Raw genomic sequence first — 25,226 nt, 5'->3', positions numbered from 1 at the left:
GTATCACAATTCGATAGTGTTCAAAATCCAAAAGCGATCCAGTATGTATTACTTCACGTTATAGTAAGTAATCTACTACACCAATTTTATGCGTGTGATAATAAACATTTTCTACTACTAACTCATGGTAATTTAGTAGTTGAAAGACCCTCTTTAAAAATTGATCGACTAGACTCTTGAAAAATTAGTTCCGACATCAAGAAAGAACAAAGACGGTTGGTAAATAAGGAAGAAGTTATTCAAAGGAGGAGCATTCACTCAAATACACGAAATCAGCAAAGAATCTGAGTTTATAGATTCATCGTCTCAAATTCGTCTCTTATATAGTTTATATAGTTCTTGTTTGTAACTGAAAATATCTTTCTAATAAACGTTTTTTTTCAAATAAACTCACAACAAATTCATATTTTCATCTCAAATAAGCTGAATTTATATTCCACAAGAAGATGAGACGATTTCTGATAGTATAGCTTTCTTCAAGGTCAGAAAAATCAGCATGAAATGAAATGTGTGTGAAAAATGGATGCTCATGGCTTAGATCCATGCAATGTATAAAAAACATTGGGGCAAATCGAACATTTTATGAAAGTAACGGGGCTCTGATTTGTTACTTAAAAAAATTGGTAGATGTTTCGAATGTTTGTTTGTTGTTGTTAATTAATAATAATAGTACCTTGTCAAATCACCTTGGTCTCTCTCTCTCTCTCTCTCTCTGCCCAGGCATCGCTTACGGGATAGGCGACGAAAATTTGAATCAGATTCGCCTCTCTTGTCTCTTCTCTCTTCTCTCTCTCTCCACACCCAAACAATACGTCTCGCTTAGGGTTCCTTCCTCCCTCCCATAGATCTGATCGTTTCCCGAGAAAATTTCAGATCACAGATGAGGTAATAATCTTTCATTGTAACACCCGAGATTCATCGACATTTTTGCACCATTCTCTGATGAAAGCTGAATCTATCGGTTGAATTTCAGATTCCGAAGGAGAGTGAGTCAAGTTTCCAGGTGTTAATCGCAGCTTCCTCTCCTCATTGTGAGTAATCGCAATCGATTTTTCATTAGACGGAAACTTGTTGCTGATGATGATGGTATTGACTCTGGCTTTTGTTTTGGACGAAGAGTCGTTGCTCTGGCTCCTCAACGAAGATCGCAGCGCCTCATGGGCGGCGGCCATACGCAGCAGACTAATGCTGCTGCGGCTGCGACGGCGCTGTACGATGGAGCTCTGAACAATGCAGGACCTGGAAACGAGGCTGGGGATGCCGTCATGGCGCGGTGGCTCCAGTCCGCTGGTTTACAGCATCTGGGGTCTCCTGTTGCTTCCGCAGGTCATCTCCCGAACCTTCTCATGCAGGTAGTAACTTCTTCCCTTTAGATTCTTGCATATGCTTTTATATGGTTTCTCTAGTATGCTCAATATGTTTGTGAATAGAGCATGTATCATTCTTAATTAGAAAGTTCTGGGTATATTTTTTCTGCTAAAGCTTCTAAATGTGTGGAAGTAGGATTGTATACATGTGATCGTCGTATTGGTCATTTTTTCTGTTTTCAGTGGACAACTCCTTTATGATATATTATTTTGTATTAGGGTTATGGAGCACAAACTGCTGAAGAGAAGCAAAGACTTTTCAAATTAATGAGAAATCTTAATTTGAATGGGGAATCTGCTTCTGAGCCGTATACACCCACTGGTCAAACATCAGCAGCTATGCCCCCTTCAGATGGGTTTTATTCACCTGAGTTGAGAGGTGACTTTGGAGCTGGGTTGCTAGATCTTCACGCAATGGATAACACAGAGCTGCTGTCCGAGGTATGTTTGCAAGGGAAATTAAATCACATAACTTTATTATTTTTGCCGGTTTGTGACCACATATGGTAGGATGAGGAATATCTTTGAGCTCTATCTTGGTTGTTGCTACTTTTTTTTTTTGTTAACACCCCCTTACAATCTTTTGTTGACGCTCACCTATCGGCTATGTGTGATTCAGCCCCAATATAATCATCTTTTGGACATAAACTTAGTTGGCTTTTGATTTTGAGACCTGGATACCGTTGTTAGTCAACATAATTACTACTGTTGTGAAACTTATCATATAGATATTGAAGTTAATTACTTGTTCAAGTAATTCATTAACTTAGAGGAGCTATTGCAATTAAAAGGAGTCGGGAATGTAGTCTGTTTGGTGGAATTTTTCTTTCATTTTCCGCTGCTTAATGATAATTATTTCATCGTAATAGTCACCAACTCATTGATTGTGTAATAAAATCATACTTCATTCATTTTACAGCATGTGATTTCTGAACCGTTTGAGCCATCGCCTTTCATGCCAAGTGTCAATCAGGCTTTTGAAGAAGATTTCAGTGTGCCAGCTAACCAGCAACAGCGACAAGAACAGGACGCTGAACCTTCAAGCCCATTTCCTACGAGTGAAAAAGAAAGTAGTGGAAGAGAGAACAGTGTAGCCAAAATAAGAGTAGTGGTATGGCATTTCTTTCGATCTTGTTACCTGGTTTCCCACTGCTTGGTTGTAATTCAAGCAATGGTCGTCATCACTGGAGAACTATACATATTTACATATTTATTCAGGTAAGGAAGAGACCGCTGAATAAAAAGGAAACCGCTAAAAAGGAGGACGATATCATCACTGTCTCTAATAATTCTTTGACCGTTCACGAGACCAAATTGAAGGTTCGTGTGTGCGCTACATTAAAAGATAACGATGACATCCATGATTCAGTTCAACGAGATGAAAGGTCATAGACCCTCTTCATTTTATGTTTCTTTCTGATATTGAATGAAACTTAATCTTTGTTGGTGCAGGTGGATTTGACTGCATATATGGAAAAACATGAGTTTTGCTTTGATGCTGTTCTGGGTGAGCATGTTTCAAATGACGAGGTAATTTAATAGCCTTAAGGAATTGAAATCTACCGGCAACCCTAGTGGGGTGCGTTATTGTACTTCAAGATGCGAGATAACATAGATTAGTTTTAAAATAAACTAACCATGTGAACTTTAAATTATAGTCTAGCATTCCTGTTCGTCCACCTTTTTTCTAGTTTGATTTCCATTTTAAGCTGTGTTATATATTCTAAAGTTGTTTACTGTTCCCTTGATCAGGTGTATCGGGTCACGATAGAGCCAATTATTCCCACGATTTTTCAAAGAACCAAAGCTACCTGTTTTGCATATGGTCAAACAGGTACATAATTATACTTTTGCCATGGGAATTATTTCTTAGGTCAATGTTATTGTAATAAGTCTAGTATTCCTATCGCCTTTTACTTTATACTCGTTAATATAATCTTTTTGCTTCTGTGACCTTGATAATGTTTTGCTTTAATTAGGTAGCGGTAAGACATTCACAATGAAACCACTGCCTATACGGGCTGTTCAAGATCTTATGAGGATGTTGAATCAACCAGTATATCGTGATCAGAGGCTTAAGTTGTGGCTCAGTTATTTCGAGATATATGGTGGAAAGCTCTACGATCTTCTCTCCGAGAGAAAGTTAGTGTTTCTTTTTCTGTTCTCATATCTTTTAAATGGCACATTTGGTATTATGAGTTTTTTTTTTGGAAAAATGCCGCTGGACAAAAACGTCAACACCTTGAGCTGGCACATTCAAATTTATTTTCTTCATTTGTATGCTATTGGACATTGTAGTGTATATATTTACTCTTCTATCAGTCTCCATACTCTAAATACTGTTTGCATGTATTAGAAATGCATGTGAATAGTTGGCTGACTAATAAGTTGTTGCTGAGCAGGAAACTTTGTATGCGAGAAGATGGTAGACAACAAGTTTGCATTGTTGGCCTGCAAGAGTTTGAAGTTTCGGATATTCAAATCGTAAAGGATTATATCGATAAAGGGAGTGCTTCAAGGAGCACCGGATCAACTGGCGCCAATGAGGAATCTTCTAGATCACATGCTATTTTGCAGCTTGTTGTCAAAAAGCATGTGGAGGTGAAAGAAACTCGACGAAATAATAATGATAATAACGAATCACAAGGGAAAGTTGTTGGGAAGATTTCTTTCATTGATCTTGCTGGCAGTGAAAGAGGTGCAGACACCATAGACAATGACCGCCAGACAAGGTAAGATCATCTTTGTCATCTGCTAAAAGAGTATTGACCTCCCCATCTATGTAGAACTTAGGTTTAAAATGATTGTCTGGCCTCATGGATAAAGTAAATCTACCTTCTACCGTCAGGATGACTACTCTTGATCTGAACTGTTCTTTTTGACTATGGTTGTTTCTTAGGATTGAAGGTGCAGAAATCAATAAGAGTCTCTTAGCTCTCAAAGAATGTATCCGCGCGCTGGACAATGACCAGCTACACATTCCATTCCGTGGAAGCAAACTAACTGAAGTGCTCCGTGACTCATTTGTTGGAAACTCAAGAACTGTGATGATTTCTTGCATCTCTCCAAACGAAGGATCATGCGAACATACCCTAAATACATTAAGATACGCCGATCGGTATGTTTTTGATGAGCTAAAAAGCCTTTCTGAGATAACTCTCGGTTTCATCTCTTGAACTCATGTCTGTAATTTACTAATTTTACAACAGGGTTAAAAGTCTATCTAAAAGTGGAAATAGCAAGAAGGATCAAACCTATAACTCGTTGCCGCCAGCTAATAAGGATGTGTCTTTGGCTTCTTCTCAACTAGCTTCAAACGATGCAGAAGATGTCTTTGAGCCTCCGCAGGAATATAATGCACAGGAGACAGGGAGAAGGGTAGAGAAAGACAGCAGCTACTCTACTTCGGGTATTGAATTCAAGCAGCCTACAAATTACCCATCTTCATATCCGGTCAGCTTTAAAGAAGAAAGTGGAATACCATCGATATCAATGGACAGAGGAAGATCAGATACGAGCAATTCTTTTGGCGGCGGCTCCACCAGTCAAAGGATTCAGTCATCTTCTTATTCTCAAGACGCTTCAGATCAGGAAGAAAAGGTGAAGAAGGTATCACCGACTCGTAGGAAAGTTCCCCGGGAGGAAAAACCAGAAAGATATCTAAACTTGTCAAAAAGAGATTCCATCAGTGCGTCTGATGTTCCTGCGACGATAAACTTCAGACAGCTCAATAGTACTACCGCCAGTCAGAACACGAGCGATGCTTCTTCAAGGCAATATGAAACAATAACGGAGCCGCCTTCTCCTGATGAAAACATCAGTGCATTGCTTGAGGTAATAACCCCATCTGGTTCCAGGGAATGTAATGAATTTTGCAAAATTAAGAAATCTGTGCTGCGGTTTAATTATAATTGGGTTTTGATCTCTGGCAGGAGGAAGAGGCCTTAATCACAGCACACAGAAAAGAAATCGAGGATACGATGGAGATTGTTCGCGAGGTACAAAATAAAGCCATTCACCTGCTTTGTTATTGGCTTATGTCTTTTGGTTATTGTAACATTGTATTGGGTTTGAGCAGGAAATGAAATTACTAGCGGAGGTGGATCGCCAGGGAGCATGATTGACAACTATGTGACACAACTGAACTTTGTCTTGTCCCGTAAAGCAGCTGGGCTCGTAAGCCTTCAAGCCCGTCTAGCTCGGTTCCAACACCGTCTGAAAGAACAAGAGATCCTTAGCCGGAAGAGAGTTCCGCGCTAGAAAAAAAAGGGAATGAAGTTAGTTTTTGTTCCAGCCAGGTGATCTTTTCTTCTACTAATGCACACGACTCTTCCATCCTCATGTTTTTGTGAATTGGGGAATGTGTTTTTCTTTTCAATTTGTTTCATTTTGTGTTTTTTTCTTTGTCCTTTGTCAACATTTGTATCCAATGTCTTCTACAAACTTATTGATGATGAAATGTTGATTGAAGTTCATTATACTGACATAGTAGCAGTCATGTGGAACTCTTATACATAAAACAGTTTGTTGTATATTTGTAACACATTTGTGTACAGTATTTGGGGTAAATTGTGAAGCTCGTTTGTTTATGTGAGCTATCTGGTATAATAGTTGCTCGTGATACATAGAACATGGATGTCGTGTAGTTAAGATTAACTCTTTTTATATAAGAAAGTTAAAATTGAACCTGGTCGACACTTTCAAGTTTCTTTCTCTTAATTCATGAAAAATGGACGTCAGTGACTGAGCATACAGAGTTTAAAAAATGGACCAGTTCATTACAACAACTAAGGTTTCATTTTATCAGCTTCATCTACAATTTCAACAAAAGGAGAAAAAAAGACCAAGAACTTTGTGACTTGGCTCAATCAGTGTTTTCCTCTGCTTCTGAAGCTGAATGCTTCACTTTCACTGCCTAAAAGGAGTATAAAATTTTAAAAAGCTTGAACAAATCAACAACGGAGTAAGACAGCACTCCTAAAATTTGACATGCATAATAGTCCCAAGCAACTTCAGTCAGCACGTAGTCTCAGAATCTCTTTAGCCGTTCTTAGCCGGAAGTATGGCATATGTTCCTGCACCGAAGTAAAACACTTTAGTAATCAAATCCTGGAACATTCACAGGATATAAAATGCTTAAGATATTTACTAATTCCTTAACCGATTCTAGACAACCAGTTAACTCTTTTAACTACAATTTTCTTGTAGCATTGAGGAATCTGGATTCAGATAGCTTACCTGGCTGAAACATATCCCCAGACCTCTACTGAAAAAGTCGATGTACTTGAGCATAAACATTCCACAGTCATACCTGAAGAATGCATACATTGCAAAAGAATTAAAAAAAAAAGAAGAAGATAAAGGGTTAGGCATAGAGCTACAACAGAAAGCTAAGAGTATAAACACATATGCCATTCAGATTGTGTTTGGTGATTAAACTCCCAGAAGGAGCTAGTATTAGAATATGCCTGTGTGATTTCGACACCACACCATTGAGATAACGATATTTTGGCAACAGTCCATCATGAGACTATGAAAATCATGAGTTTTCCCAAATAACAGCTTGTTGATCCCATAACTAGTTCCTATACAAATAATCATAAACATAGCAAGTACAATGATATTTACATACCCATTTTGTTGTTGGGGAAGGTCTTCAACAAATTCCATGTCCCACGAACTAACATCAATGTCTTTCCCACTTTTTTCCTTAGCTTCATCGCCCAAATATTTTGCCTGAAGCACACATATCATTTGAAGCATTAGCTATAGGGACTATTTTTGCTAGAATATTTTCACAATAGTGTTTGATCTACCAAAGAAAATAAGAGCTTCTGGCATCTCCAAAATGACCAGGGTCAAACTTTAGAATCAAGAAATAATGGTGAGGATAATACAACATCCACTATGACAGTCATTCACTTCATTTTCATTATGAGTGAGATTAATTGAGCTGTATTAGGAAGACCAGTAGGATAAAGAACAGTACGTTCAATTAAATCCAAAGTATCTGATATCCCTCTAGTGACTCCAATACGTTAATAAGAGACTAAATAAAGAGAATGTGGAAAATAAATTATACCAGAGCATTCAAAATCTTGGAATCAACTCCATTTAGTGAATCGAGATACAAGAACTTGCGATCCCTGTTGTTAATAACTGCCAAGGTCCAATGCACACTCCTGTGGATGGGAACAAATATCTGCAAAAGGGCAAAAAAATGGTTTAAACATAAATGAATTGGTCTTCATTTGTAGGATCAACAAAGAGAATTCAAACGTTTAGGTTTTTCGAAAACATTACCATGTCGCAGTCAATAAGAGCATATCCCAACTTTCTCTGCGTAGTCCATCTCCTAACAGCTTTATAGTTATAACCAGAGTCGCTAACCAGCTGAAAGACAGCAATTAGAGAAAGAACAACATGAGTCCAAGAGGATTCATCAACACATAAAAGGGCCACAATTTTGTGTTGGGAGTTCATGTTCATGGGATACAGAAGCCAGAGATAAATGAGTACCACAGGGTAAGAAACAAACCTTTTTGTAGAAAAAGGTATTGAAGAAATGACACTTCAAATACTTTTTGGGCTCTCTAATTTCTCTTTCTTTGAGTAGTTCGAGATAGACATTGATAACCTACAAAACAGAAGAGGAACACAGCAACGTCATTCAAAAGCTCTAAACCATGCAGAACTCTAATCAGGAAACAGTAGATACCTCGTCGTTTAACCATGCAGATGGGGTAAGACATTGTAGAACTTGACCAGTAATATCAATGTTTGAATTCGCATGAGTAACCAAGACTTTCCTTCTGAAAAGAGGGACGCATATAGATTGGGTTAGAATCAGATACAACATAAAACACACAAACATGCTATAAAAACCTCTTTACAAGACAAACCATACCTATTTTTCCCAGAAAATGCGTTGTAGACTTCAGCCTTATCCTCCTTTGTGAGAGGTATAAACGGTTCGTCAGGCACCTTCTTTAGATCAAAACACAAAACAACAGAAATGTTAACAACAATAAAAGCAAAGGATCTCAAAGACACCGTTCTTCAGGCATACAACACATTATACCCCATTTGATAGAGAACCAATCCAAATCGAGTAAGGGCATTAAATAGAGTAAGATCACCACCTTGAGAGGCTTCTCCACAGGCTTAGGACGAGACTGACGAAGCTGCGACAACCTCTTCTCATTGAACAAAATCTCAAACCCCAAAGCTTCCAACTTTGAGTCCCTCCTCTCTGCGCTCCGCAAAAGCTTCTTATAGGCTTCGAGACTCGAAGCAGCATCTGTAGCCTCTCGCCTAACTAAAGACAATGAATCAAGCATCGAACTTGAAGGAGGCTCAACGATCTCCTCCTTCTCATCAATATCACAATCAACAACTTCGACGCTTGAATCTTCAGAAACTGCTTCCTTTCCAATCTCAATCTCAGGCTCTTCTTCTTCATCGCCCAAATCGATAACCTCTTCATCCTTCGTAAAGAACCTCAACGCATCGAAAGCTCTCCTCTCGGCGTCGTCGAAGGAGTAATCGTTGGGCTTGGGCTTGGGTAAACCGTATCTGAGGCTGGCTCGGCTGGGGGCGTGAATCTCTCGTCGGAGAGGGGCTTTCGCATCGGGATACCTCGAGATCCTCGAGACTGTGGAAGAAGACGGCTTGTTGGAGTCTGGAGAGATGATTCCGAAGGAGAATCTGCGTTTCTTGTTCGAAGCTTGGGATGGGGATGGGGATGGTTGATTGAAGTTCAAGGAATCCTCCGTGCGCTTGCGATTGATGGCGACGGCACCCATTAGAGGGAAGGAAGGAAGGGAGGAATCTGGGCGTCAACCACTAAACCCTAGAGATTGGGAAAGGAGAAGCATAGAATGAAATTAGGGTTCTACAAAATGAGGGAAGAGGATTCTCTTTCCTTTTTTTTTTTTTTTTTTTTTTTTTTATGTCTCCTCGAAGATATTCTTCTCAAGTTTAATGGTTATTTTTTTCTATATATTTATTTTTACTGTATTTTATTGAATCATTTTTCTAATAGAAAATTTATTCGATTTGTGTTCATTTTTTTATTTTGAGTTTTTTTTTCAACATGAATCTTGGATATCTGTTGCAAAATCAGATTGTACTGGATGTTTTTTTTTTTTCTGAACAATGTAAGAATGAGTAACTTATTTGTCTTTTTATTACCACCTCTTGCAAAATTTGTGGAGTCTTTTTGTCTTTTCGTTAAAATTTTCATGTATGTGGTTTCTGTATGATAAACATTCGCGCGGCTATAGTAAATCTCGCCAAAATCTGTACGATAGTGAACGTACATGCGGTGCCGATAACAATTTTACAGAGATATCGCATCTCGTGAACACAAAGATTCGTCATGTTTTGACATTAAAGAAGTTTTCCAATCCTTTTATCAAAATGATAACCAAAAAATGGAGATTTGTTTGTGTAACTTAGAGGCAACCAAGAGCTTTCAATGTGATTCAATTGAAGTGTTTGTGATGATAATTTAGATGGTATTTTCCCATTCAACATTACCGGCTGGCGTATGATTGATGAGACAACGAGTTGTAAGGACACACTAACTCAAAAACTTGAATGAAAGATGTGATTGAAACCCTATAGTATGTAGACTATAGTCATTGGTGTGACGATTTTATGTTTGTACCTTTCCTTTATGATGTGGAGTACCAACACAAGATGTCTCATAGACGATACCTCTTTTTTTTAATTGGAATACTCGCTTACTCGGTTAAGGAGATAATTTTTGAGTCATTATTATCGAATTGTTCTCACTTTTGATATGGAATGTTCGACTAAGCAACAAAGTTCTGTTAATGTGTACGTTTATAAGGTTAGATATAGATCCACATCGTTCTAAAATACTAATTCATACCATGATCCTCAAATAAAGGTACAATCTCCATATATCCCAATGAACTAACTCAAACTATGATTTTTACTATTCAATGCAAAAGAATCTCTTGTTTGTTTGTTTGACACGACTAAAACAAAAGTACCACTACTTAAATTAGATAAATGTAAAATCTCCAAAGTTTATGAAAAAAGAATGTTCCAATCCAAACCATTATGCGAAACTCCAATGATGAAGAGTCCAAGCTTTTGCATTGCGGTTGCAACCTCTATGCCCCCAAAAGAACTATTTATTTGTTCCTTTATCATTCACGTTTGAAATAAGGTTTGGTAAAATGGAGGAAAAAATAGTTGAAGATGGAGTTGATTACTTCAGGACACACTGACTTCACCAAGAAGAACCACTTTATCCAACTTGGTGTTTCTACGTATTCTTCTCCTCTACAAACACCTTGGAAAATTGCTTTCGCGCATCTACTAACTGGCTCCGATACTATAAAATCTGAACCCTGCTATTATAAAGAAAAGAAATACAAACACAAAACACATAATTAACTTATTTTTATATAAAACTATTAATTTTTTTTGTTGAAAATTCTAGTTGGATGGAAAATGGTTTGTAAAATTACTTACTCTTTTTATAATCTCAGGAGTTGTCATATCCGTGGAGATTAGTCCACGAAAAACAATGGTTACTTTTACGGGGTTTTTGCCAAAATTAACCCACAACTTGATTTTAACCCCAAACCTATACCCAAACTTGAATCAAATGCAAAACTAACCTAAAAGCCTAGTGAAATTACAGCTCAGCCCCTTGTGACCAAACAAAAAAACAGAAGCCATTTTTACGAATATAGCCCTAGTAAATCGTCTGAGTCGTCTGAGATGTTGGAAGTCGTCTGAGATGTTGGAAGTCGTCTGGACGACTGAAGTGTAAGTCGTCTGGTACCGGTTTATTTTAAAAATAATTTATAAATCTTGTAAAAAAATATTTTGATGCGTGAAAAATAAAAATCAAGTAATTATAAACAGTTTTAAGTGATATAAATTAAGATATGATAAAATTGATTTGTTTTGAAGATAGATGAGTGGAAGTAGTGAATCATGAAATACTTTGGTTTAGGAGTTTGGCAAACATATGTTGTAGTATTGTATGTATTGTTAGGGTTAGATTTTGGAAAACTAAAATGTTTTTTTCAAAAATTAGTTCTCACCTATATGTGTTTATTTATGTGTATAGTAAACACTTTTCAAGTTTGATTTGATTCTATGAAGTCTTTAATTAGATAATTAAGTTCAGGGGTTATGTTTAGGGTGTGGATGACTTATATTTCAGTCGTCTGTTGAATAATTTACTCGGACGACGTATATTTCAGTCGTCTGTTGAATAATTTACTCGGACGACTTACATTTCAGTCGTCTGGTGAAGAAATTAAAACAGATGACTTACATGTAAGTCGTCCAAATATTCCCGCCTAAAATTTTAAAAAAAAAATATTTTCCCGCTTAAATAATTTAAGTCGTCTGGAAAGTCTTCTATTTTAGTTTCCCGCTAAAAATATTTAATTTCCCGCTAAAATTAAACTCTTCTGGACAACTTACATGTAAGTCGTCTGTTTTAATTTTTTCACCAGACGACTGAAATGTAAGTCGTCCAGGAAGTCGTCTGAGTCAAAAATATTTAACCTAATTGGATTTTTTGTCTTCCTATATAAAGAAAAATTTACACATTCTCTCTCCTCCTCTCAAATGGCTGCAACAAAAATGTAATGTTCATCATTCTAAAACTCTCCAACCTCTCTCTAATCTCTTTGACTTGAAAACACCAAACTTTATATGAATTTTTCAGTTTTGTCTCATGTATTTCTTACTAATCTATCTCTTTTGCAGGTTTTTAATCAAATGGTACTCATCTTCCACTAATTTAAAGGTAAATCTATTAATTTTGATATGTATTTTTGTGTGTTCTATAAATGTAGATTTATCTAATCTTCCACTCATTTTCTCTATTTTTAAGTCATTTGAACGTTTTTGGATATGCAGGTTTTTCAGATCTGGATTTGATATGCAGGTTTTTCAGATCTGGAAGACTTCTTGGACGACTTACCTGTTAGTCGTCTGGAAGTCGTCTGGACTTCTTGGAAGTCTTCTGACAAAGTCGTCTGGACTTCCAGGAAGTCGCCTGGACTTCATGGAAGTCTTCTGACGAAGTCTCCCTTTCATAATAGATCTGAGCGTTTTGGTAAGTTCTTATGTCTGATTTTTCTTTATTTGGTAACTTCTTGTTGTATAAAGTTCTTACTTTTTTCCCAAACTAAAACTCTCCAAACCCACTCTAATCTCTTTGACTTGAAAACACCAAACTTTATATGAATTTTCCAGTTTTGTCTCATGTCTTTCTTACTAATCTATCTTTTTTGCAGGTTTTTAATTAGATGGTACACATCTTCCACTAATTTAAAGGTAGATCTATTATTTTAAGATATGTATTTTTGTGTGTTCTGTAAAGGTAGATTTATCTAATCTTTCACTCATTTTTTCTGTTTTTAAGCCATTTGAACGTTTTTGGATATGCAGGTTTTTCAGATCTGGATTTAATATGCAGGTTTTTCAGATCTGGAAGACTTCTGGGACGACTTACCTATTAGTCGTCTAGAAGTCGTCTGGAAGTCGTCTGGACTTCTTGGAAGTCTTCTGACAAAGTCGTCTGGACTTCATGTAAAGTCGTCTGGAAGTCGTCTGAACTTCCTAAAAGTCTTCTGACAAAGTCGTCTGAACTTCCTGGAAGTCGTCTGGACTTCTTAGAAGTCGTCTGGACTTCTTAGAAGTCGTCTGGACTTCTTAAAAGTCGTGTGGTCTTGTCTACTCAAGTGGAATCCAAGCTTGTCTTTGTAGAGGAATGATCTATAATAGTTTTGTTTGTGGTCTGTTTTGTGAATTGCATGTCTACTCTTTTAGTTGTGATTTTTTTGTAAAATCAGTAATAATGTTTTCCAAGATGTATTAAATGTGCTAACAATGTGTTTACACATTTACAAATCAATGAAATAATAGACTTCAGTAGCCTTTTTCTTATCTTTGGATCTCTCATATGCAATAATAAACCCCAATGGCCTTTTTCTCATCTTAATAAACAAGAATGTTGGTAGCTTTATATTGATACAACATTTTAAGAAGCATTTTAACCTTTCTTCCAACTCATAACAATAGTCATCATTATTGTCTATAACAATAATACTTAAGAGATGGAAACAAACAATAGTAATTAGTCAAAGCATATCATATTTTATTATAAGTTTACGTTGAAAAACTTAGTCAAATTTAGTAAAACTAAGGGAGAGAACATATTTTGTAAATATGAGTTTTACATATCTTGAAGTTACTTATCACTCTTAAAAATACAAGTTATTCAAAAACTAACGTAGAAGACTTAAAAACTAGCAGAGAAGACGCGGACGACTTCAATCTAAGTTGTCCAGACGACTAAACTATACGTCGTCTGGTCAACGCAAAGGTTATTTTTGCAATTGACTTTGAAATCTGTTATTTCGGACGACTGAAAAATAAGTCGTCTAACATTGTTTGGCTAAAAAAAAAACTCCAAAAAAGCTAGACGACTTACATTTCAGTCGTCATAGGTTAGTTTTGCATTTGACTGGATTATTTCAGAAGTTTGACTTTTCTGGACGACTTACATTTCAGTCGTCTAGTGAAAATTAAAATAATAATATTTTTTTAAAAGTAGACGACTTACAGTTAAGTCGTCATAGGTTAGTTTTGCAATTAAAAAAAAACTTCAAGATTTAATTATATACAGACGACTTATAATTCAGTCGTTCACGAGACGACTGAAATGTAAGTCGTCCAGGATTTACGAGGTTTGACCAGAATCTCGGAAAAAAATCATGGACGACTTACAAGTAAGTCGTCTCGTGGACGACTGAATTATAAGTAGTCTGTGTATAATTAAATTTTGAAAAACTAACCTATGACGACTTAACTGTAAGTCGTCTACTTTTAAAAAAATATTATTATTTTAATTTTCGCCAGACGACTGAAATGTAAGTCGTCTGGGGAAGTCAAACTTCTGAAATTATCCAGTCAAATGCAAAACTAACCTATGACGACTGAAATGTAAGTCGTCTAGGTTCTTTGGAAATTTTTTTGAAACCAAACAAAAACAGACGACTTAACTTTCAGTCGTCTCAGGTTACAGATTTCAAAGTCAATTGCAAAAATAACCTCTGCGTTGACCAGACGACTTCCAGGTAAGTTGTCTACAGCCAGACGACTTCCCAAGTAAGTCGTCTGACGAACAGATCTGGAAAAAAACTCGATGTCATACCTTAAATTGGTGAGATAAGTTCCTTAGCATACATAAGGCTTCTCCAAGCACACAGAATCACAAACGAAAGTAACCCACCCAGAATCGTTAGCTTCTATGACTCTATGAACCATAAAAAATTTAGAATCAAAATCTTGAGTTTTTTTTAGCTCATTGTGGAGAGAAAATGAGAGATATGTTGTGTTTAGTTTACAAGAATGGAAAAAGAAGAAGGGTAAATCAATTTTGGGAGCATTAAGAGCTTCAAGTTGGTTGTTCATGGTGGTTGTGGTATTGATGACAATGACAATTTTGTAATTACTTGAAAATGATGAGGGTGAGAGAGTAAAAATGTCATTTTCGAAAAAAAAAGAAAAAAAAAATTGATGGCATTTTTCGTAAATTATATGAACTTGTGGGGTGAATAAGGCAAAACCAATTTTCAAAAAAAAAAAGGTTTGTTTTGTGTTTGACTTTAAGTTATAGGTCAATTCTGCAAAAAGCTCTACTTTTATATCCGGATTGAGTTCAATTCTCAGTGCCTCATAAAATCCTAACAATGCTGCTTTGCTTGCCTACAACAATAATAATTAATTAATCAAGTAACATCGGCATTATCAAACTATTAATTAACTCAAAAAATTAATATTATTTAAGTATGTAACTAATACGTCACCAACGTGTGGCCGGTGGAGGTCTACATGTGAATTTGAATGGTGAAGATTCTTTATGTAAACTAACATATTAGATGTCGTAATTTATAAGAAAAGCCAAACCTTATTTTATATATGTTACAATAAAACATAGGAAATAAGTATGAACATATTTCATATATGTTAAGCAGAAGAATTCTTACAGAATAAATGGTTGCCACTGGGATAGCTATCTTTGCTGCAGCAGAAGCAATCACAACTATTTTTCCTTTACTTTTTCGTAGATGGGGAATTGCATAATAAGTGATGTATGTTGAGCCCCAGAAGTTGGTATCCTTTAACATATACAGAATTCAAGTAAATAATGTTTATATGTGGAGAAATAGAGCTTGATTAAGTCTTTTTTTTTTTGATTAAGTCATTTTTGCACGTAAACAACAAAATATTCCACATAATGTATGTATTTTAAGAAAATAGTCGTATGGATATATGATAAACATACATGTAATTTTAGTACAAAGGGCCTTTTACATGGAAATTCATAGGATATGCATGAATCATCGATTCACTTATGAAGTTTAAACCATCTAAGTCCGTATTTTGGTATGAGATAATATTTTCATTATATCACAATCCACATTTCAAAGCCGGTAAAATGCATGTTATTGATCAAGAAAAGGTTTTAAGTAATAAAGTTATAAAAGTGGTTATATCTATTTTTCCACATATGTATACATTTACTTTTGGAAGTGGTTAAATTTCATGTATATATATATAATGATGAACTAAAATAAATTCAGGCATCCTTACTTAGTAAATTTTAACTTAGATTTTAGTATATGACAACAATATGAATGTGTCTTCCATTAATAACTCACCATTATAGGATTAGCGTCTTGAATTTGGGAGAAATTCTCAAACAAAACAGTTTGAGATACACCAGCATTATTAATTAAATGGTCCACTGTCAAAATATAACAACTCGATTAGAATAACCCCAACATAAATTAAGTCTTAAATAAGGAACGTAAACATCATTAAAACCTTTATAAATTATTAAAAACATTAATTGGGTCGAAACCTTATATCAAATTTGGGTAAATTAACTAATTTATTAAATACTAATACTTATAAAGATTATACTATATTGAATTATTGATGATAACTTGTTTTAAATATTTCCTGTTAGCTGTTATTTCATAGTACGTGTAAATTTCAGAGTTCTGTATTTGAGTACTCACCTTTTCCAAAATGACTTATCGTCTCACTGATGAACTTCATGCAATCATTAATCTTAGTAACATCACCAGGTATGATGATAACGTCCCGTGAACCTAACTTCCGTGATGTCTCTGCTACTATTTGTAAACGATCCTCTCGTCGAGCAACCAAAGCTAGATCTGCTCCTTTCTTCGCGTACTCGTATGCAACATGCTTTTTATTTCAGCGAAGAAAAAAAAATATTAACCCAAACATGTCAATTCAGAAGTGATCCCAAAAGAAAAAAAATATATTCTGTGTAAATCCTAAAGTCAAAACCTAACCTCTCCGATGCCGGAGGAAGCTCCAGTGATGAGAACTACTTTTCCAGCGACATTTTCAACGCAAAGATGCTTACGAACACAATTTAGAAGTTTGATAAAAAGATAGATTGGGTAGAAGAGGAAAAGGAAAAGGAAAATGATGGTAAGAGGAGGCAGAAGAATATTGAGAATGATGTGAAGCACATCCATGTTGTTTGCAAGAGAACACCTTCCTACTTGACCTTTGCCAGTGATTAAGAAAAAACAAAACAAAATGTTGATTGATTTCTAAGGCTTTCTCGTGGAAGTCGCCACTTATCGGTAGCCCAATACTACAAGACAAAACACTATGTCAGTGAAATATGCGGGAGCTATTGGAATTTAATACATTTTTTCGTCAACATTAAACAAAAATATTTGAAGATCACGATCTATACTGATGCAGCAGCATCTAGGAGCTCCAACGACTCTTTTCCATATTTGAGTTTAATATTTCTTTTGGTTTATTTTCTCACTATTGATGTTTTCAGTTTTACTAATAAAATTAAGACTTTTAAAGCTCTACATATAGAGTTGCTTTGTAACTTATATTTTCAAAAATTAATAAACTAGTTTTTGATCTAATTTAATTCGTCTTCTTCGAAAAGTTTTAAACGAGTTTCGATTAAATTCATCTTTTTCAACTTGCGGGTCTTTACTGAAATCCCTAAATTAAACTGAGTTCATGTTCTTACCGCGCCATCATATAAGCCATCATATACGAATAACAATCATAATTTATTTATAATACTTACTAGAAGGTTACAGTTCGTGTCACTATATAAATCAGACGTCGCTGCATGGATTAATTATTTAATACATGAAAAAAAATATATATTACTAACATGAGACGCGTTGCATCACCACAGATCGATTTCTACTTAAGAAAATTGGACCATTATCATATATTTAAATCAAATGATGATAGTTGTATTGATGTAATATTATTATTGGAAAGGAATTTTCGTGATTAATATCTATATATAGTAGTTTAAATTTAGAGGTTTGACTCGAGATTGTTTTCTTTCTAGAAGATTATATTGATAGATCTCATAGATCCATCCAATTTCAACCAACATATTACTCATAAATTAGAATAAAACTGGCGAGTTCTCAAAATACTAAAACCAAAAGCCAACATAAAAGACTGATCATTTTCTAGAACCAAAACCTAGCAGATAAAAGATCTATTCCTAGAACGAAACAAGAAAACTCTACAATTACGACTGTTAACAAATTTTGGATAGTTCTATTTTATTTAGTAAAGAGTATTCTATAAATTTTATTATTATTTGGAAACGTATTGTTAACATATAAAATATTTTTTTAATTAATTCATATTATATATTTTGTATAAAAGAACGTGAAGACATCTAAACCCACGCGAACGTATTGTAGACGCTATAGGGCGACGCCGAGAAGCGCTGCTATGTAGCGTAATATTAAACACTCAACGCTACGCTAAGTGTCATCTGTGTGTGGTATCGTACTCCTTCACATCTTCTTTTGCACACATACGTAAAAGTCACATTTTAAAATGCAAATATATAATATATAAGCCTATATATAGATACTGATACATACATATATTCTCTAGCTACCTCACATCTATGTTGTGACTCGTGCATAAATATTTGCGCACACACACACATAGTTCAATTCAAGCATTACATCCAGGTCTTCAAGAAAATGGCTTCTCTCGTGTTATTAACATTTTCACTCCTTTTTGCAACTTTCTCTTCTCCTCTTGTAGATGCTTTTAATTATAGTAATGATTCCACTTTCGCCGCGCCAGCACCAAACCCTATTGATGCTTTTAATTATAGTGATGGTAATTACACCCTCGGAGCGCCAGCACTAAATCCTATTGATGCTTGCTGGCGAAGAGACGCTAAATGGTCGACTAACCGTCAAGCCCTGGCCAGATGCGCGGTAGGGTTCGGGAAAGCCGCGTTAGGGGGCAGCAAAGGGCCTATCTACGTGGTTACAAGCCCAGCAGATGACGTTGGAAAGCCTAAACCCGGAACCTTAAGGTTTGGGGCGACCCAACCTAACCCACTATGGATCACATTCGCACGTGACATGGTCATAAGGTTGAGAACCGAGCTCGAAGTGAAGAGCCACAAGACGATAGACGGGAGAGGAGTAAAAGTTGATATTGGTAACGGACCATGCATTTCGATCAAACGTGCGAGCAATGTCATTATACATGGGATAACTGTCCATGATTGTAGATTGAGCAAAGGGTTTGACGGTGACGGAATCCGCGTGTTTCAATCTAGAAATGTTTGGATCGATCATTGTCACTTATCTCGGTGTCAAGATGGTTTGATCGATGTGGTTACATCTTCTACGGCTGTCACTATTTCTAATAATCGTTTAATAAATCACCAGAAAGTAAGTATATACACACCTTTTTACATGAAATTGTAACTTTAAAACATACCGAGCATTGATGAAATGTTATTACGAAGGCGATGTTGCTCGGACATTCTGACAACCATATGGCTGATAAGAATATGAAAGTTACAGTTGCATTTAATGTATTTGGACCGGGTCTCACTGAGAGAATGCCTAGGTACGTATGAAAGTATTAAATATATGTATTTCTTATGATAAATATAAATTATGATTAGTAGATTAGAAAATGCTGACGTGGCTATGTGAATGATGACATTGCAGGGTGAGAAGAGGGTATGCGCATGTAGCAAACAATATGTACAACAAATGGAATCTGTATGCGATTGGAGGAAGTGCTGATCCTACTATCTTTAGTGAATCCAACCACTTCGTCGCTCCTGACAGAAAAGAACACAAAGAGGTTTCTTAATTTAGAATTATCATCATCATCATCAACCAAGTCTTTAATATGATTTTTCTAGGCTTAATACAGTCTCAATATCAACCGATTCTAAGTTCCAAAGAATGTATAAATACTCAAAATTATGTTGTAGTTCTTCTAATACACGTTTTGTATAATATTAAGGTGACAAAGAGAATGGATAAAAGTCCTGCCGCAAAAAATTGGAAATGGAGTACGAATAAGGACGTTTTCATCAACGGAGCTTTCTTCACGCCCTCTGGTGGACCGGGCGTTCCGCCGCCGTACGCAGCTGGAGAACGGTTTCCAGTGGCCCCGGGGGCTCAAGTCCCTGCTCTTACTGCCTCGGCCGGCCCTCTCCGTTGCGCACCCGGCAGGGCTTGCTAATCAATTGATCACCTTGAATCAAAGTCCTCCTAAAATATATATATGCGTATGTCATATAATATTTCAGGTCAAGTTATTTTTTTTTTTTGAAACACCAGGTCAAGTTATTTATTTGTATGTATCCTGAACTTAATTAGCGTTGTTTAAAAATACCAAATAAACCAACCTTGTAGTATAAATCAATTGTATGGAAAGATAATAATGACTCTTTGGATACTTAGAAGGACTATGCTTGTTCTGATGTCATTTTCATGCGTTTGGTTTGAGAATTTCCAGTTCTTGAATTAAGCATAAAAGATTTTGTCGTCCTTTCATTGGTGCTTCTGACTCAACCATCTCCTTCAGCTTCTCTAGAGTTGAAATGAGAAAATGACTTATTTCATCAAAAACATAATCCAATTCAATTCATCAATGGCCTTTGGATGTTTTTGCTTTTTCAGTGTCATATGCATTTTTGAAAGACTTCCATAGAGCTCTAAATCTACATCAGTAATAATCTGTTAACAGTGCGCTAAATCTTAAAAGTCGCAACTAATAAAACAATGGTCTCATGAAGGTTCAGAACCACAATTTTAATTACATAGAGATTTAATTTTAATTTTGAGAGCATTGTACATCTAAAACGATGAACCCATAGATCTAGGAGAAGAAAAATCTACTGCCCATTTTGATATTCTTCTTGTTACCGACCGCTACGGTTAAAATTCTCACACTCCTGTCTTGATCCTGTTCTAAACATTCCGTGAATCTTCGAGCGAGATTGTTGTTAATTTTGTTGTTCTTGATCTTGTGATCCTCCTCTTGTCTAATTCCAAGAGCTGCTTGCCTCTTTTTCCTGCTCTTGATCCCACACACGCAAAAGGTACAGTACAATGACTGCAATAACAAACTTTTATCAGAAAAGTGAAGCTAATCACCATTTAACCTTTTCCTACTTTAAAAACCCCTTGATCCGTCAGTAATAACTAATAACACTCCAGACATAGAATCAGCGAAACTACAAAACAGAACATAAGGAGCAACAAGCTATTATATTCTTTGACTCTTTAACCCATATTTAAGTGTTCACAAGAGCTTTACACTATCCTAGATGATGTGATCACAATTATAAAGCAAAACTTATCCTGCAACAGAGCTAAGAACACAAGATCAACCCTCACATTTAAGTAGCCTTATTTTCTTACGACAGAAAACCACAAATCATTGTTAGTTTTACTTGATCGGGATCATAATCTTACCTTAGGAGTATGAGAGTTATTGGTTTGAATCCACCTGGCGATTGCGGCTGCATCATTACCACCAGGTGGTAAATGTCTCGGCTTCCTCTTTCAATCCTTCTAGACCCACCGTGATAATCCTTGAATATCAAAAGTGCTCTCATTGAGAATTTTAAGTGGTCATTTGAAAGAGAGCTAGCAAATATATATATATATATATATATATATTAAAGGAAAAGCGATCGACGACAGAAGATGGGGTCACTGGAAGCTTACTTGATCTGGTCAGGAGACTGACGAGACGGCAAATCAAACCAAGCTTCACATACAGAAGCCTGCGTTACAGAACAAATATTAGAAAACGTAAACACGAGAAAGCCTTCTAAAAACTGATGAGCTGATCAACATTGCAACCTGGTCCTCTTTCCAGCAGTGATGATCGAGATTGTCCAGCAAGCTTCCTTTTTAATGCTCTTGTTATGGTTGTGAGTCAGAAGGCTCAAAAGGCTAAGGAGTGCACCATGACTAAATCTACATACTGCAAAAAAAAAAAGAAAAAAAAAAAAGGAAATTATGAACACATAGATCTAGGAGAGGATTGCCTAAAAGAGGCAGGGAACCAGACATAATGGTTGCATTATTTGAGAACTAGAGCATCTATGTAAGAAACATGCATGATACTATGGTAGACCGAATTTTGGAAGAAATGATAGATCCAATTCTAGAGGCACACCTAACATTCTAAAGGGTGCTTTAGTCTGACGAGTGGCAGGATGCTATGCGAGTAACATTTTGACAACCAAAGGTCATTATCGAAAGTGTTCACATTCAGTGGCTATGCCGGTGATGTCTCATTGGTCCGCCCATTAAAGTTCTAGGAAGAGTGGAACATGAAATGACTGAAACTATACATGAACAAGCATACCTGTGTCTGTGCATCATCTCCAGTGACGATGTTACCAATAATACTAGGAAGAGCAGGAACAAGAGACGGATGCCTACAGCAAAGCCCAAAACCCAATGATACTCATTAACACATGATCATGCACGAAATCAATTAAAAAAAAAACACTCACAGATTGGATTTTGTCATTGGTTCCATCAGAAAGATAAGAGAGGGCCCAACAAGCATCTGCAAACACTTTCTCATCAGTCGACGAACCTGGTCTTACGAGATCAGAGAAGTTAATAAATCTCCCTCCTCGATCGAATAAGACTGAGAGCGAGAGAAACCTGGTCAAAAGGAGGCTGTGTCTTGGGTCTTTCTCAGCAAGGAGAGCTGAGCATTGTCATCCAACTGAGAGAACAATGGTAACAAAGCTCCCTGACTTAGGACAAGATCTCCACATCACGAGCAACATTCCCTAATGCCCAAACGGCCTGACACATGAACATGTTAACAAAACATACATTTACTTGGTGTTGTAATGAGTGAAAAGACCATAAGAACATATCATTTTTTACCTGCTCACAGGCGGGGAGCCAACAGTGACAAAAATCGGAACAGCACCATGTTCAGTGACCGGTCTCAAGTCCCAGACACAACGTTCATCAATGCCCAAGCAACACCCATACACACAAAGTATAAAGAGCATCAGAAGATGATTGTAGCAAATGTGACAGATCTACATAGCGGATCCAACAAACCTGAAGCTGTGGATAGTCTTCCCTTTAGTGAGAAATTCCAGTAACCGAGGGCATCTATCACTTAGAGGATTACGCTCTGCCAAACATGGATTCATTTTAAGAAATTGTCGAATCTAGTGCAAACACAATACATATGTAGCCCCCAAAGAAAAAAAAAAATTACCTACGGAAAGCAGTTTCCTGAACTGAATGGTCGCTTCAAGCTGTTCTAGCGAACCTCAATCCTAGCGATGGGTCTCTGGGACATGGCTAACTGCTAATCTCCTCTGCTTCGTCCCTGGTGAATGAAAGAGCCTACTACTACGTATATCCACATATAGCAAAGTGTATGTATATAGACTCAGGCGGTTATATATATATATATATAGAGAGAGAGAGAGAGAGGCTAAATGTTTATAATATTTGATAGGCAAAAAGCAAACAAGTTATAAAACCCTAAAATACTTCAACATCCGCGTGTTACAAAACCCTAAAATCAACCAAAAGAAACTATCTCTTATTCTCCTTCCTCTCATCACCTCCTTGGAAAGATCAGGAACCTGTGACAGATCAGAACTGAGTGCCTAATATTGTTTAAAGAAGAGATGAGAATTATTATGAGGATAGAGATCTAAGCGTAATCCCAAATTCCACATCAAGCTTCTTTTTCTCAGAGTCCTCCTTGAACTAAAACATAATCATAAAATGGAAGGGAATCAATTGGTAGCCAAGCTTATTTGAACTGTAAGCACAAAGCTATGTACCTGACTTAGCGGATGCACACAGGCTGGAACGAGACCCTCCCTACAGGCCAGCATATTAGAAGAATTTAACAGAGCAGGCAAAGCTTTCAAAGGATTTTTACTCCATAGATCCTCTTGGCGATGGAAACAGCATAGTCTTTTCAGAACATTTTTGCTGTGTATCAGAAGAACCTTAGTCAGATTTTCCCATGTTGAAGAAAAGATATAATAAGAATCTGTGTGTGATACAGAATCCTAAGTAAATGAAAACAGACTTGTTGATTTACTGGGAAATATACTATATGAAAAGGTTTTCAAAGTACCTATTTTCTTCCAAACAAATTTTTTTATAAAAAAAAAAAAAAAGAAGAAGAAGAACCAGGAGACAAGGAGGAAGCTGGGTCTGGTACTGAGAACGGAGTTGATGAAGAGGGGAGAGGAGGATCCCGAGATTGGCGTTTGGTTTTTGAGTGTAAGAAGAAGACATGTTGCAATATGTGAGCAAAAAGAGCTCTGCTTTCTTTTGGATTTCTGAGCTCGGAGCCCTAGAATCCGAGGGTTTTCTTTTCTGTCTTGGGACTAGCGTTTCCTCTCTCGTACGGAAGCAAAGAAAGAGTCCTGTCACAACAAATGGGAGGGAAGGCTGAAGGGGCAATTAGGTAAATATGGATGCATGTAGGGGTGTGAGGGGGACAGAAAATAGGAGATCTCTTTTACGATCTCATCATGATTTTTTTTGTTTTACCATAGTTTAGTTTTTATTTCTGATCAAACCATAGTCCATAGTTAGTTAATATACATGTGTGGAGTATTTATTTACTTTGGATCATAAATGTTACAACTCAAAACTTTCAACACAAACCAGATGAAAAAAGATTGTTGTTTTGTATTTTACGCTAACAAGGATTTCAACTTTTCTTCCAGCTTAACGCACATTACTAAGTAAGAATAAGGATTCAAAAGTATTTACTTGAATAAACCCCCTGTTCGGAATTACGCTACGCGTTAGTCGGGCGGTGACCCTAGGCCTAGCGAGTTATAAAAAAATCGGGGATTAAGCGGGGCGTACTCGACGTCTAGTTATAGTACATATATTAAGTAAGTGATGAATAAACATTAGGACTATCTAGTCTAGTGGTCAGTGTCGCTTTCGTAGAAAGCATAGGGTCGCGAGTTCGAGCCGGTAACACTTTGTTTTGCATCATTTTTCTGATTTTAGTTTAATGAATGACAAAATACGATTTTACCCCCATCTTCAACCTTTTGTCTGCGTTTTCCAGATTTCAAAATCTCTTATTCTTCTTTTTTTTTTTGCACGATTTCATAGTTTTCACAACAGATTTTTGTGAATTTCACCTAAATATAATAGATTCATGAGATAGACGCCGATTTACCTCTTGAAATTTCGATTTTTCAAAGTTTTTTAGTTTCGGCGCCTAGAACCACCGATTACCTCCTCCTCGCCACGGTAGCTTTCCGATCACCATTTAATCGGGCGAGTAAACGGCCAGGCGGACGCGTTTTTGAACAGGGGAATAAACAGAGCTTGAAATCAAAAGGAATGAAAACAAAGAAAGAGCATATAATCATAGAGGCATGGGCATTCGGGTCTTGGTGACGGGTTTGGATCGGATAAATATTCGAAAAAT

General features: G+C 36.4%; 3 protein-coding genes, 2 long non-coding RNA genes and 1 pseudogene across 6 annotated transcripts; 2 read left to right on the top strand and 4 right to left on the bottom strand.

The window, feature by feature from the left end:
- Window positions 1–636: 636 nt before the first annotated feature.
- LOC106445835 lies at window positions 637–5,956 on the top strand (annotated as a pseudogene).
- Window positions 5,957–6,060: 104 nt separating this feature from the next.
- Window positions 6,061–9,416, bottom strand: LOC106445834 (ubiquitin-like-specific protease ESD4). Of its 2 annotated transcripts, none has more exons than XM_013887472.3 (9): window positions 8,510–9,416; window positions 8,275–8,354; window positions 8,086–8,179; window positions 7,906–8,004; window positions 7,671–7,760; window positions 7,450–7,569; window positions 7,000–7,103; window positions 6,606–6,678; window positions 6,061–6,442 (listed from the first exon to the last, which is right to left on the bottom strand). In XM_013887472.3, exons 1-9 carry the CDS (start codon window positions 9,170–9,172, stop codon window positions 6,380–6,382), a joined length of 1,386 nt encoding a protein of 461 aa, XP_013742926.2. In that variant the 5' UTR covers window positions 9,173–9,416; the 3' UTR covers window positions 6,061–6,379. The 2 variants fall into 2 exon arrangements, with proteins under 2 accessions (XP_013742926.2, XP_013742927.2); XM_013887473.3 differs by having other exon boundaries at window positions 8,275–8,351.
- Window positions 9,417–10,311: 895 nt separating this feature from the next.
- Window positions 10,312–11,020, bottom strand: LOC125590021. The gene is made up of 2 exons (XR_007326241.1): window positions 10,878–11,020; window positions 10,312–10,756 (listed from the first exon to the last, which is right to left on the bottom strand). It is a non-coding gene; the product is annotated as an uncharacterized LOC125590021 (long non-coding RNA).
- A 4,039-nt stretch (window positions 11,021–15,059) lies between these two features.
- Window positions 15,060–18,260, bottom strand: LOC106449447 (11-beta-hydroxysteroid dehydrogenase-like 3; the record flags this gene model as incomplete). Its single annotated transcript, XM_048764308.1, has 5 exons — window positions 16,766–18,260; window positions 16,463–16,655; window positions 16,100–16,185; window positions 15,425–15,556; window positions 15,060–15,143 (listed from the first exon to the last, which is right to left on the bottom strand). Coding segments are annotated over exons 1-5 (684 nt in total), but the record flags the coding sequence as incomplete, so codon positions are not given.
- Window positions 18,261–18,371: 111 nt separating this feature from the next.
- Window positions 18,372–20,205, top strand: LOC106449446 (probable pectate lyase 4). Its single transcript, XM_048762865.1, has 5 exons — window positions 18,372–19,180; window positions 19,258–19,361; window positions 19,466–19,604; window positions 19,770–20,058; window positions 20,090–20,205. The coding sequence occupies exons 1-4, from the start codon at window positions 18,473–18,475 to the stop codon at window positions 19,989–19,991; spliced, it is 1,173 nt and encodes a 390-aa protein (XP_048618822.1). The 5' UTR covers window positions 18,372–18,472; the 3' UTR covers window positions 19,992–20,058; window positions 20,090–20,205.
- LOC111211039 lies at window positions 20,033–22,427 on the bottom strand. Its single transcript, XR_002662248.2, has 2 exons — window positions 22,285–22,427; window positions 20,033–22,206 (listed from the first exon to the last, which is right to left on the bottom strand). It is a non-coding gene; the product is annotated as an uncharacterized LOC111211039 (long non-coding RNA).
- Between the last annotated feature and the right edge of the window lie 2,799 nt (window positions 22,428–25,226).

This window comes from Brassica napus, chromosome C7 (assembly GCF_020379485.1).
Source record: "Brassica napus cultivar Da-Ae chromosome C7, Da-Ae, whole genome shotgun sequence".
Lineage (NCBI taxonomy): Eukaryota > Viridiplantae > Streptophyta > Magnoliopsida > Brassicales > Brassicaceae > Brassica > Brassica napus.
This window is presented reverse-complemented; position numbering and strand designations above follow the sequence as displayed.